Source organism: Procambarus clarkii, chromosome 58, assembly GCF_040958095.1.
Source record: "Procambarus clarkii isolate CNS0578487 chromosome 58, FALCON_Pclarkii_2.0, whole genome shotgun sequence".
Classification (NCBI taxonomy): domain Eukaryota; kingdom Metazoa; phylum Arthropoda; class Malacostraca; order Decapoda; family Cambaridae; genus Procambarus; species Procambarus clarkii.
This window is the reverse complement of record NC_091207.1, coordinates 17,535,128-17,548,285: the sequence shown is the minus strand read 5'-3', so window position 1 is coordinate 17,548,285 and position 13,158 is coordinate 17,535,128. Positions and strand designations below refer to the sequence as shown.

General features: G+C 43.4%; 1 protein-coding gene across 3 annotated transcripts in view; it reads right to left on the bottom strand.

Moving 5' to 3' along the window:
- LOC123767932 (prostaglandin E2 receptor EP4 subtype) overlaps window positions 1-13,158 on the bottom strand; it is a 58,368-nt gene that overhangs the window by 21,056 nt on the left and 24,154 nt on the right. The window contains exons 1-2 of one of the 3 annotated variants that reach the window (XM_045758108.2): window positions 8,625-8,679; window positions 145-1,517 (exon numbers count right to left, since the gene is read on the bottom strand). In XM_045758108.2, the coding sequence (XP_045614064.1) occupies window positions 145-316 (172 nt within the window). In that variant the 5' untranslated portion in view covers window positions 317-1,517; window positions 8,625-8,679. Of the gene's footprint in view, window positions 1-144; window positions 1,518-3,664; window positions 4,054-8,624; window positions 8,680-13,158 lie in introns of those variants that run through there. The other 2 variants (XM_045758109.2, XM_045758105.2) reach the window with 2 other exon arrangements.

Genomic DNA, 13,158 nt, shown 5'->3' with positions numbered 1-13,158 from the left:
GAGAGAGAGAGAGAGAGAGAGAGAGAGAGAGAGAGAGAGTAAAAATAAGAAACACAATGTCCCAGACAGAAAAATAATGTAAACAAGACAAATATAACAAAGGATGTGGAAAGAGAGACAGATAAGAGAAGTAGAGATACGCACCTGTCACTCCTGTCATGCTCAGGAGTATGGGGGACAGTATGGTTGCTCCGGGGTTATTTTCAGTGCAGTTTATACCTCCACTACACGTCATGTTGGAACATGTGGGAGCCATGAGGGACTGTGCCGTTGGCTCCATGATCCCTGGGACCTCGGTGGTGGGGGTGGACAGCATCGCAAGGGCGCAGGACGCTTTGGGATTCTCGCTACTGGTTCTGTCCTCCGCTAACTCGCTACTGGTGGCAGCTGATGGGTTTCTGTCCTCCGCTAACTCGCTACTGGTGGCAGCTGATGGGTTTCTGTCCTCCGCTAACTCGCTACTGGTGGCAGCTGATGGGTTTCTGTCCTCCGCTAACTCGCTACTGGTGGCAGTTGATGGGTTTCTATCCTCCGCTAACTCGCTACTGGTGGCAGTTGATGGGTTTCTGTCCTCCGCTAACTCGCTACTGGTGGCAGCTGATAAGTCTCTGTCCTCCGCTAACGAGTTTCTAACGTTTTCGAGTTGGGTTTCTTTGCTTTAGGTCTGTATTTTGGTTAATAGATACTACTAATGGATTTTAGAGTTACATAGTTTGGTTTCCAGTGATTGTTGTCGATTGCGAAAAAGTAATTAGAATGTTGGCGCTTTTCCTATATTTACAGTTAATTCCAGAATCTCAGTTTTTTCAGAGATCTATGGTGCTTTCCAGTATACAATTCGTTTTTATATTGATTGTATTTCCAGTTAAGTTTGTCATTCGCTAATTACCTCTGTGTCTATGGTATTTTTGTAAAGATTTCTGACGGTTTCTGTTGAATTCTATGGTATTATATATGGGCAAAAGCATTCTCTGTTCCGCACTTTCTCTTGTAATGGACAAGTGACTTCCATTGTGGTATAGGCTTAACCTTGTCTACCGAGTTCTAGCGTTATCTATTGAGCTCTAGTGTTATCTATTGAGCTCTAGCTTTATCTATTGAGCTCTAGCTTTATCTATTGAGCTCTAGCTTTATCTATTAAGCTCTAGCGTTATTTATTAAGCTCTAGCGTTATTTATTAAGCTCTAGCGTTATCTATTGAGCACTAGCGTTATATATTGATCTCTAGCGTTATCTATTGAGCTCTAGCGTTATCTAATGAGCTCCACCACACTATATAAATAACTCTAGCATTATTTATTGAATGTAGGAACTTCTTTTCGACTATGAAGCCTCTGAATATCTGTAGTGCTACAATCACATTAAGTATTTTGTCTGGGTTCTCTTTGTTTTCTACCTAATTCAGAGTTGTGGTGAGTGCTACTTGCTGCTGCTGCTGGCGGCGTCGTCTCTCACACTTCAGTCAATGATGATTGCTTTTCCAGGTCGTCGTGTTCTCCTTCATGACGTCGGCATTCCTAGAAGTGTAAATAAGTGTGAGATAGTTGTCAACATTTGTGGCAGCCGTAAATTGATTTATTATTGTACACACACACACACACACACACACACACACACACACACACACACACACACACACACGTCACACTGTAATATCTTTTTCTACATCTCCCATAATGTTCTCCCGCTAATCTCTCTCCCTCATATGTAAGTTGGATAAAGGTGGGTGATGATGATAGTCATGGTGATGATAAGTGATGTCACTATGGCGATATGTTCACTCACAGTATGATTGACGGTTGATGAATGCTAATCTTTTTGTTTGAGGAGTTGTTCACTCGAGACAGTTAAGCAAGTCCCAGCTGTGTCTGGGTACAAGTGACAGGATGAACAACGGGTTTTCTTCCTATTGGGGAGTGTTGTACATGCTGCTATGGCGGTGTGTCCACTCACAGGATGAGTGGCGCTGCCCAATACTGTCACTATGGCGGTGTGTCCACTCACAGGATGAGTGGCGCTGCCCAATAAACTCGCCCCTCGGCCCAAATTAAAATGTTAAATTCTGGTAAATTTATAAATATTTAATATACGGTCCCGCCTGCTCCATCTTAATATTTGCATATGATGACAGAGACAAACACACAGGCACAGTCGTTCGTGTGGCTTTATTAACAAACGCTACACTCAAATCCGGATTAGGTTTCAAGGCATCAGTACTCGCACTTAAGAACGTGACAGTGAAATATTACTGGAGGGAGAGAGTAGTGGGGGAGGGAGGAGGGGTAGTGAGGGAGGAAGGGGGTAGATACTAGAGGGGAGAGGGAGAAGAACGTTGGTGTTTTCTGAAGGGATGGGACGGGGTTGAGAGGACAGTGAGACAGTAAGACAGGAGAGACAGGAGTACCTGGAGGCGAGGTGGGACGTTTTGGACACATCGAAACCACATTAATTCTTAGCTTTCAGCGCTAAATAATAAACCTGGGGACACTAGCCACAAAGACCACTGCATATACCGTCAACACTGACGGGATAACCCTGGTGTTTCTCCTAGTGCATCAACACCTCGGCCCACTGCAACACACACCAGCGTGTGTGTTAACCATGCAAAGATTGCACACTACTTCAAGATCTGCAGAAGATATTCAGCGGACTAATACACGTTCTTCAAGTTCAAGTTCAAGTATGTTTATTGAGACAAGCAAAAAAATACATCTCAAAGGGATAGAGTAGCTTAGGCTATTTCAACCCCCCCCCCCTACACGTTCTTCAACGCAGAGAAGTGCTGATTAGTGCCCCAAGGGAAGGTGTTAGACAACCCCTCCTGGGTGTACAGGGGGAAGAAGAGGGGGGAGGGGGTGAAAAGTGGTGGCAAGACGATAGTGTGAACTTAAGTGGAGGACAAAAACCAGTGTTGAGTGTTCAAGTGGTTGTGTCTGCAGCACTTGTTGCTCACTTGCCCTTCACCTTCTCCCATTCCACTTACTAGTAATGTCCTTATTATTTTGATCAACACTTTTGCTGTTTCTCCTTCGTTACTATTCACTATTTTCTTCTCCAAACTCCTCACACTTTGTTAGGATTTGTTTAATCTATTAAAAAATATTTCATCTTACAAATTACATATATAATACATACATACATACGTACGTACATGCATATACATAAATACATACATACATAAATACATACATACATACATACACACATATCAATTATTGTACAAAAACCTCTTCCTCTTCCTCGGAGGAGGGGAGGGGGGGTGTCGACGATACAGCAAACATTTCCTTCTCTGTAATTCTCTTTGTTACCAACAGTTCACAAATGAATTACCGTCAGACAATAATATATTATTTAAAAAACAATTACGTAAGGCAGAAGCCCAGAGCAAATATTGATAGCCGTCAACACAGGCTGGAGTGACTGTATGGCAGCCTTGACAGTACAGGCTGGGGTGAGAGGCAGCCTTGACAGTACAGGCTGGGGTGACAGACAGCCTTGACAGTATTACATGTGGGTTCTAACGATATTTTTAGCCTGCTCGGTATAATGACTTCTTAGTGTCCCAGAGCCTTGACCTCGTGTGACATCTCGTCGTGGTTGTTTCCTGACAAACTGCTCTACAGCCACACTGCCTAAGCGGTTCCTCCTGATAATAATGCCTTACCGTTAATGATGTTTGCCTCCAGGACCCGACAGCAGCGGCGGCAAGGTGTAAGTCAGGTCCATTACATGCAGGCGAAAGCACTGAGCCTGTTCCCTGGTAGCAGAGAGGTCGTCGTCCTCAGGATAAGAGAGACATGAGCAGCACTCCACCAAGGGAAGCATGGAGGCGGGCTGCACATCTCTCTTGCCATCAGAGAAGAGATGGCCATCAGAAGCTTGTGGTGGCCATCAGCTATGAAGATGAGTGAAGAAAACGGTGCCCAAACACTTGGACCATCGAGGATCGAGCTCGGACCGTACAAGAAGTGATGCGAACACTGTATAGACCTTGAGGTGACTACAAGGAGACATTCTCGAGACAAGACGGGAGATGTGACGACGACTGAGGTGCCTCACTGAAGGTCAGTAACGGAGAGCACAGCAACTATAGTCTGACGGAGACAGTATACCTTGGCGTATATATGACGGTAGTGAGAGGTCCGGTGGTGGTGTATTACTGCCTCTCAGGTAGGCAAGAGAGAGAGAGAGAGAGAGAGAGAGAGAGAGAGAGAGAGAGAGAGAGAGAGAGAGAGAGAGAGAGAGAGAGAGAGAGAGAGAGAGAAAGAGAGAGAAAGAGAGAGAAAGAGAGAGAGAGAGAGAGAGAGAAAGAGAGAGAGAGAGAGAGAGAGAGAGAGAGAGAGAGAGAGAGAGAGAGAGAGAGAGAGAGAGAGAGAGAGAGAGAGAGAGAGAGAGAGAGAGAGAGAGAGAGAGACGAAGAAACATTTTTGTATAACATCTACAACCTGCAAACATCATTATAGCCTTTATTACAACCGTTGTGGTGTTGGAAGAGAGAGCTCATCACCACACTCGTCAGCACACAGATGCAGCTCCTGGCACTCTACAACACACACTTCCAGTTATGAAGGCCACCAATGTTACCTTTGTTCTCCCCAGGCTACACACGCTCCTAACTCACCTTTGTGCTTCAAGCATTTTGTCTTCTTACGTGTCACTAAACACCCATTATATATGTGTATGCCTGAAACAAGCTGGAATAACCCACAACTGTCTTAAGAACACGCATGAGCATGCACTAGGGATTGATGAAAAACTGTGCCAGCATTGCACCACGAGTGTCGCCGGGGATTGGTTAGTCATGGAGCTAACCAGTCCTTATAGACTATCGCTGGAGATGTGGTAACGGTACTCTACTCCAGGGGTGGTTTTGGGCGGCGGGGGTTTGAACCTCAATTGAGTCACAGAGTTCTTGAGTAATATATATATATATATATATATATATATATATATATATATATATATATATATATATATATATATATATATATATATATATATATATATATATATATATATATATATATATATATATATATATATATATATATATATATATATATATATATATATATATATATATATATATATATATATATATATATATATATATATATATATATATATATATATATATATATATATATATATATATATATATATATATATATATATATATATATATATATATATATATATATATATATATATATATATATATATATATATATATATATATATATATATATATATATATATATATATATATATATATATATATATATATATAATTTGGGCATGTGAGTGTGGGCTAGGTCGGGGCAGTGTGTGCGGGGACTGACCTGTGCCACAGGCTGCACGAGGTTCCCCTGCACACCAGCGGTGGCCTTGTGGGCAATGGTGTCATCAACATATTTTCAAACTCTTTACTTGTTGCAAGACAATTTATAGAGAGAGACAAGCAGTCCTTGAACGACCCGATTTGCTTTTTTCATTGCTTTTTCTTGTTCTCCAGTGACTTAATTGTGACAGGTGTGTGAGGAAGTCAGGCGTGTGATTCATAGCGATATTTGACTTTGATCGAGAAGTAAAACAAGAGCTTTTGACGAAGACTTGAGTATGATCAGAGAACTAGTTCACTACTTCTAAACTTCATCTTGAGGTCAAGAGTCAACCCGAAATGTCAAAGTTGGTAACAACTTGACAAAAGGGATTGAAACCCTCCCACTTACAGACTTAAACCTACTTGAGAGAATCAAGCGAACAACCTCAGAAGTCCATCTTCATTCCCTGTTCTTGGAACTATAAAACATTAAGTATTTTTTAAATTGTCTTGAAAGGCCCAATGCGCGTTAATCTTGCCGCCAAACCCGCTGTTTATGCAACCCGTCCTCGACTCAAGTCCATTACATCCAGCGGTCGACCCCACAGACGCATTCATAAATTTTAACATGCTGTTCATTCAAAACGGGAATTTTCTCAAGTATAAATTAATATTATAATATATTAGCATATTGTGCATATATAGGCATAGGTTAGGTTAGGTTAGGTGTTTAGGTTCTGTTGGCGATTATTTGTATTTGTAGTACGTGGGTGAAGCATTTATAGCGTTATGATTCGAACAAAATTCGTCAGTGAAACACTTGTTACGGATATGTTCGAACGTCAGCAGTTGTGAGTCGTGTGTAAACCGCTTTTCATTCATAAACAGGGGGTTTGGCGGGTGCATGGAATCACTTTTGGATCTTTGTTTGGAGGACGGGCTGGTTTATGAATAAAAACGGTTTACACACGACTCACTACTGATCACGTTCGAACACCTCTCGAACAGTGCTTCGCTGCCGGCTTCTGTTCCAATCGCAACTTCGAAAATGCTTCACTCACGTACTACAAATACAAATACTCGCCCACAGAAGCTACACACCTAACCAACGCCTAACTATACACAGAGCTTTAATATATAATGATGTTAATATATAACGAGAGCCGTATAGTTGTTCGGAGAGGGAGATATGAACGCTTCTGAATGTTGACAACGTGAGGTTTGAAGACGTGTGACTGTTTTGAACAGAGGTTTAGTAGGTCTGTCTTCGTCAGGAACTTTACCATTCTGGGGCCAGATTCACGAAGCAGTTACGCAAGCACTTACGAACCTGTACACCCTTTCTCAATCTTTGGCAGCTTTGTTTACAATTATTAAACAGTTAATGAGCTCCGAAGCACCAGGAGGCTGTTTATAACAATAACAACAGTTGATTGGCAAGATTTCATACTTGTAAACTGTTTAATAAATGTAACCAAAGGCGTCAAAGATTGAGGAAAGATGTACACGTTCGTAAGTGCTTGCGTAACTGCTTCGTGAATCTGGCCCCTGGGCAGTAACTCTATATAACCTCCACAACTTTGTTTACAATCTGTAGTCTTCTGTTCTTCACAAGTAGATTAGTGTAGTGTAGCAGAGTTACTCCATACGAAAGTTGTGTGACAGCTTAGCTACTCATATTACCAATATTTCCAAATATAGTTATGTAACTAGAGCTTAAGTGGCCCCATTCCATGCTGTTACGAAGTGATGAGTTTAACAAAGACATAGTTAATTCTCAGACGCCATTAACAGGAGCGCTTACTAACAACCACGTCCTCACTAGCCTTCCCTTGCAGTTATGTTGTATCCAATTTAGGTTATATTGTTGTATGCGTCAAAATGAAAACAATTATCTCCGAGTGGCCTATCCATATAATTCCTGTTGTCGGGGACAGGAAGACTGTATACATATATACTTTAGGCTTGTATCCAGGTCCCCCATGGTCGAACTATTTACTGCAAGATGAACAGACACATGAGGTGAAAGGAAACGTATCTAACAATTTTTTTTCCCTGTCGGGAATCGAACCCGAGATTTCGGACTGTCAGTCGAGAACGAAGCCAAGGCGGTACTTGTCGACGTAATTATGAGTTCCTTGTTACAGAGGACAGTAACTCATTCTCAGTTGATATTAACGATAGGGTTGGAGTGACAAGTCATGCGTGCATGTACTAGTGCGTGCACGCGCACACACACACACAAGAAGCAGCCCGTAGGAGCTGTCTAACTCCCATGCATCTATTTACTGCTAGGTGACAGGGACATCAGAGTGAAAGAAACTCTGCCCATTTGTTTCCGCCTCCATCGGGAATCGAACCCGAGCTACAGGATTACGAGTCCCGCGCGCTGTTCACTCAGCTATCAGACCCCCCCTGTGCGTGTTAGGTCGAGTGTGTATGAGGTAGTGTGTGTGAAGGCGTGTGAGTGCGCGTGAGAGCGTGCGAGAGGGAGATGGTGTGATAGCATATTTTGAGAGGAAGTGTGCGGGTTATGGCGGGAGAGTCAGCGTGCAAGGATATGTGTGTGTGCGCACGTACGTGTGCCACCAGGGCCCACTGTGTACTCGCCTTAGTTGTGCTTGCGGGGGTTGAGCTCTGGCTCTTTGGTCCGGCCTCTCAACAGTCATTCAACTGATATACCGATTCCTGAGCCTACTGGGCTCTGTCATATCTACATTTGAAACTGTGTATGGAGTCAGCCTCCACCACATCACTTCCAAGTGTATTCCATTTACTAACTACTCACTTAAAAAGTTCTTTCTAATGTCCCTGTGGCTCATTTGGGTACTCAGTTTCCACCTGTGTCCCCTTGTTCGTGTACCACCCGTGTTAAATAATCCATCCTTGTCAAATCTGTCAATTCCCCTGAAAAATTTTGTGGTGATCATGTCTCCCCTTACTCTTCAGTCTTCCAGTGTCGTGAGGTGCATTTGACACAGCCTTTCCTCGTAACTCATGATTCTTAGTTCTGGGACTAGTCTAGTGGCATACCTCTGAACTTTTTCCAGCTTCGTCTTGTGCTTGAGCTTGATACGGGCTCCATGCTGGGGGCCGCATACTCCAGGATTGGTCTTACGTATGTGGTATACAAGGTTCTGAAGGCTTCCTTACACAGGTTCCTGAAGGCTGTTCTGGGGCGCGCATGTGTGAGAAAGAGCGAGAGTGTGTGTGAGAGTGTGAGGAGTGGGTGAGAGTGTGAGGAGTGGGTGAGAGTGTGAGAGTGTGTAAGTGTGTGAGAGTGTGTGCGTGGTGGACTTACCGGGAGCCGTGTGGTCAAGACGGGGCACAACACAACTCCTCAGGACGGACGCCAGCCACTCACTGCCCCAGGACGCCCCTCACTCGCTCCCTCACAACCCTCCCCTCTTCCGCGCATTTCCCCTCCACCCTGACCTCACCCACTCCAACCCTCACCCCTGCTCTACCCCCTCCCCCCCCCACCACCATGAACTCATAACCCCCTCCTATCCTCCCTCACTCCACCATCCCCCCCTCACAATCAGCCCCACCACCCGGGAGCCTTCTGCTCCCCCCCCCCTCACATATCCCCTAAGGCTTCCCCTCACCTGCCCTACACAACACCCCTCCACCCTTCTCTCACACCTCGCTACCTTAAGGATCTTCTTCGTAAAGATCTTTTAAACGCTCCACGCCAAGTACTGTTAATTGACCCCTCTTGCTACTGTTACTGCTATGGATTATTCAGTGATAATTGGTGTGTGTGTGTGTGTGTGTGTGTGTGTGTGTGTGTGTGTGTGTGTGTGTGTGTGTGTGTGTGTGTGTGTGTGTGTCTGTGTGTGTGTCTGTGTGTGTGTGTGTCTGTGTGTGTGTGTGTGTGTGTTCTCCTATATATGTGCTGTTAGGGTCAAAGGTCAGCTCCTAAGGCCTATTTATCGTCAGCCTGTCCTCTTGATTAGCCACAACTTACAAAGTACAGGGGGTCCTAAAACACACCAACCTAAGCAACCCACCTAACCTAAGCAACCTACTCATAAAAAACGTGGGTATTTGTGAGCTGAAACCTTTTTTTTCACAGTACTCCTTTATTTTGTACGCAGGGGGGACCATAGCGTACACAATGACACGTATTGTACAAAAAAAAGTATTGTATGTCGTTATCATGTCTCCCTTGTACCTCCTCTTCACCACTGTTGTAAGGTTCAGTTCCCAGAGCCTCAGCTCAGAAGACGAGTCTTGCTGCATGAAACATTATGCAGCTGGGATTGCAAACTGGAGATTAAGTTTCAGTTTAGTTGTGCATAGTACTCAGATGGCGTCTTTGTTCATGTTGCTCAAGGCTATGTGAATTATTAAAGTTCTTGATTATGCACTCCATACCCATCCCTTGAGGGGGTGGGGGGTGGAAAGTGTTACAGTAGCACATAATTGGTTATCGTTCAGCTAGTCAAGTGACGATCGTTTGAAGCTAGTTACACAATTGTTAATGTTATATATACATGTACATATGTATACAATCATTTACACATACATATACACATCGATAATCTTTTTATAACACAAGTGATTCAACAAGAGGCTCACAACAGTCCCTATACAAAGCACTTTACATCTATGGTGGGTCACACAGTTACTAGTCTTGCTCACATACACCCAACTGGGCGGCAGCTTTACAGTCATGTGCTCCACACCCACCCAACTGGGCGGCAGCTTTACAGTCATGTGCTCCACACCCACCCAACTGGGCGGCAGCTTTACAGTCATGTGCTCCACACCCACCCAACTGGGCGGCAGCTTTACAGTCATGTGCTCCACACCCACCCAACTGGGCGGCAGCTTTACAGTCATGTGCTCCACACCCACCCAACTGGGCGGTAGCTTTACAGTCATGAGCTCCACACCCACCCAACTGGGCGGCAGCTTTACAGTCATGTGCTCCACACCCACCCAACTGGGCGGCAGCTTTACAGTCATGTGCTCCACACCCACCCAACTGGGCGGCAGCTTTACAGTCATGTGCAGGCTGCACCTACATTAAACAAATTTTAGATATTTCGCTGAGATTCCCGGCAGTACATCATCATTAATGAAGTACTTGCACATTTCTTGGACTCCATTGATTGTGTTATCTCTGAATTCCGCGATTTTTTTCACATTCCATTATACATAATGAGGTAAAGCATGCGAATAGTTCTGGTGAGAGAGTTTAAACGCTGGCAAGGTTGACACGAGGCTTCCACGTTATTTTGGTATTGTGTTTCATGGGTGTTACTCTCGCGGGGTTTAACACAAGATATTTCTCCTTGTCAGATACAGGACTTCGTCTCCCATAACTGTACTGTTATGTAGGTCTTCTTATTTATGTTCCTAGACGCATGACTTTGCATGTGTCTGGATTAAAGTTTATTAGCCATTTTTCAGACAACCCTTAGAGTGTCTAGTTCACTTTACATTATATTAATAACCCTTTTTTAAGTTCTATTAGTTCTGCATTAACAGGTCGTTTGTGTAAATTAGGAAGGCAAAGGGTACTGGTACCTACCCTTGGGGGACTTCACCATTCCTTCCCTCCATCCCATCCCAAATCTTTATCCTGATCCCTTCCAAGTGCTATACAGTCGTAATAGCTTGGCGCATTCCCCTGATAATCCCCTCCCTCCCTTTACTCACTATCTCCCCTCATAATTCCCTGACCTTCTGGCATTTCCGTTTTCAGTACGTTAGTCTTCCGACTCCAGTAAGTTACTCATTGAAAGGTGGAGTTGTTACTCCACCTTTCAATGAGTATTTGGCTGGTGCCACCAGGCCCACAAGTCTCCCACCAACGTCTTCCAGAGACCAGAGTTGAGACCAGTTCCTCTTAACATTTCCGGACGTAGATCAGGACGCGTCTCTCCCACCTGTGTTCACACCAGAAACTATCAAGCGTTCCCAATAATGTTCGCGTTTTATTGAATGAATTCAAGAAGTAAATGTTCGCGCACAGCTCCGCGTCAACGATATATGAAATTGGTTCCTTTATAATCAACACAAAATGGGACTGTTTTATACATATACATCAAAACTTGACATTTTACATTTGTTCTAAAAAAAGGTGCTGTTGGACCTAAACCCAGACAAATGCAACGTTATTCCTTAAGAGGAATATGTCCTCTGTACCCGTCTTTTTATTCCTTAGGCGGAATGAGAAGACAGGCACAGAGGAACATATTGAAGGGAGATCAATGCATTAGGAAAGGAGAGCTGGGTGGCAGTAGACCAATCAGGAATAAGTCGCCAAACGTCATCTTTTCTGAGCAGCGTTTCGTGACCTTACAGAAACCTGGACAATGGAGAAACCTTCTCATTATGAGCGCTATATAAAACCTCCGTGAGAACCACTCTTGAATATGCAGCCCCGTCATGGAACCATCCATAAAAAAACATAAAATATAATTAAACAAATTGATATTATATACAACAAAGTTCGTTTCTTAGCTAAAGACATTAAGGTGGGCGGAAAGACTGAGGGAACTGGACCACACCACACAGGATGAGAGGAACAGGAGGGAATATGATAACGACATACAAGATTTTAGGAAACAGTTATGAAAATTAAAAAAACTTAGATAAGTCACATATATCAGAACGAGCTTTTTAAATGTGGATGTTATAAGTGGAATGGTTGAAGCTAACTCAATTCACAGTTATAGCCTGAAAGATATTAGAAAGAAGTTCCTGTGTCAGGATAGTTAAGAGATGGAATGCACTGGGCAGTGATGTGGTGGAGGCTGACTCCATACACAGCTTCAAACGTAGATACGATAGAGCCCAACACAGGAACTTGTACACCACTTGACTGATAACTGAAAGGCGGGACCAAAGAGCCGAAGCTCAACTACCGCAAGCCAAACTAAGTACAACTAGGTGAGTGTACACACACATCCTGCAGGAACAAACAGGTGAGCACACACACACACACATCAACCTTTTCGTGAGGTAACCTCACCCCAGGAGCGGGATGAGGGCGTGGCTTTTTAGCTCACTCATAATATTATTGGAATTGGCAACACGAGACTTTCATGATGGCCAGACCCGCGACAGACCTGCTATCACCATCATGGTGACCAACGCCGCTGTGCATCTCTGCTATAACACTAATGGTTGCCAGACAGGTGATAAACCTCTGCCATCAATGTCAGGATTACTAGGCTCCTAGACACACCATTGCCATAATTTTCATGGTGACCTGAATTGCGAAAAAAAACTCTTGGCATAAATCTCCGTCCTCCTCAGGGTTTCCGAACGTCAAAAAAACGGTCGTACTAAAGTGCCCTATACTAACCTACCAGAGGATCCAAAAATGAAAATGGGACAGTATATCAATTTCGCGAGCTGCTTCCACTTTCTAGTACGACAATTTTTGGCCTTATGTAAAGTATGCGTCAAAATGCGACGCTCTATTAGGAGGCCGAGTTGGTCAGTAATGGCTAACGCAGTGACAACTGTTAATTCCACTACTATAATAATAATAATAATAATAATAATAATAATAATAATAATATTAATAATACAAATATTATCCCTAAAATATTTTTTGCCATTTATTTATATTAATATTTGTATTAGTAAGCTATTGTGGTGGCCTTAGAACCTTAGGCTAGGCTCGTCCAAGTGGCAACCAATCCCTCAGACACATTAATCAACTATAACGTGATGCGTATTCAAAATTAGCATTTTTGCAAATAAAGGGTAATGCTACTATATACTAGAATGAGTTGAACAGTTAGGCCTATTAGGTTAGGTGAATAGGTTCTGTTGGCCATTATTGGTATTTGCAGCACGTGGGTGAAGCA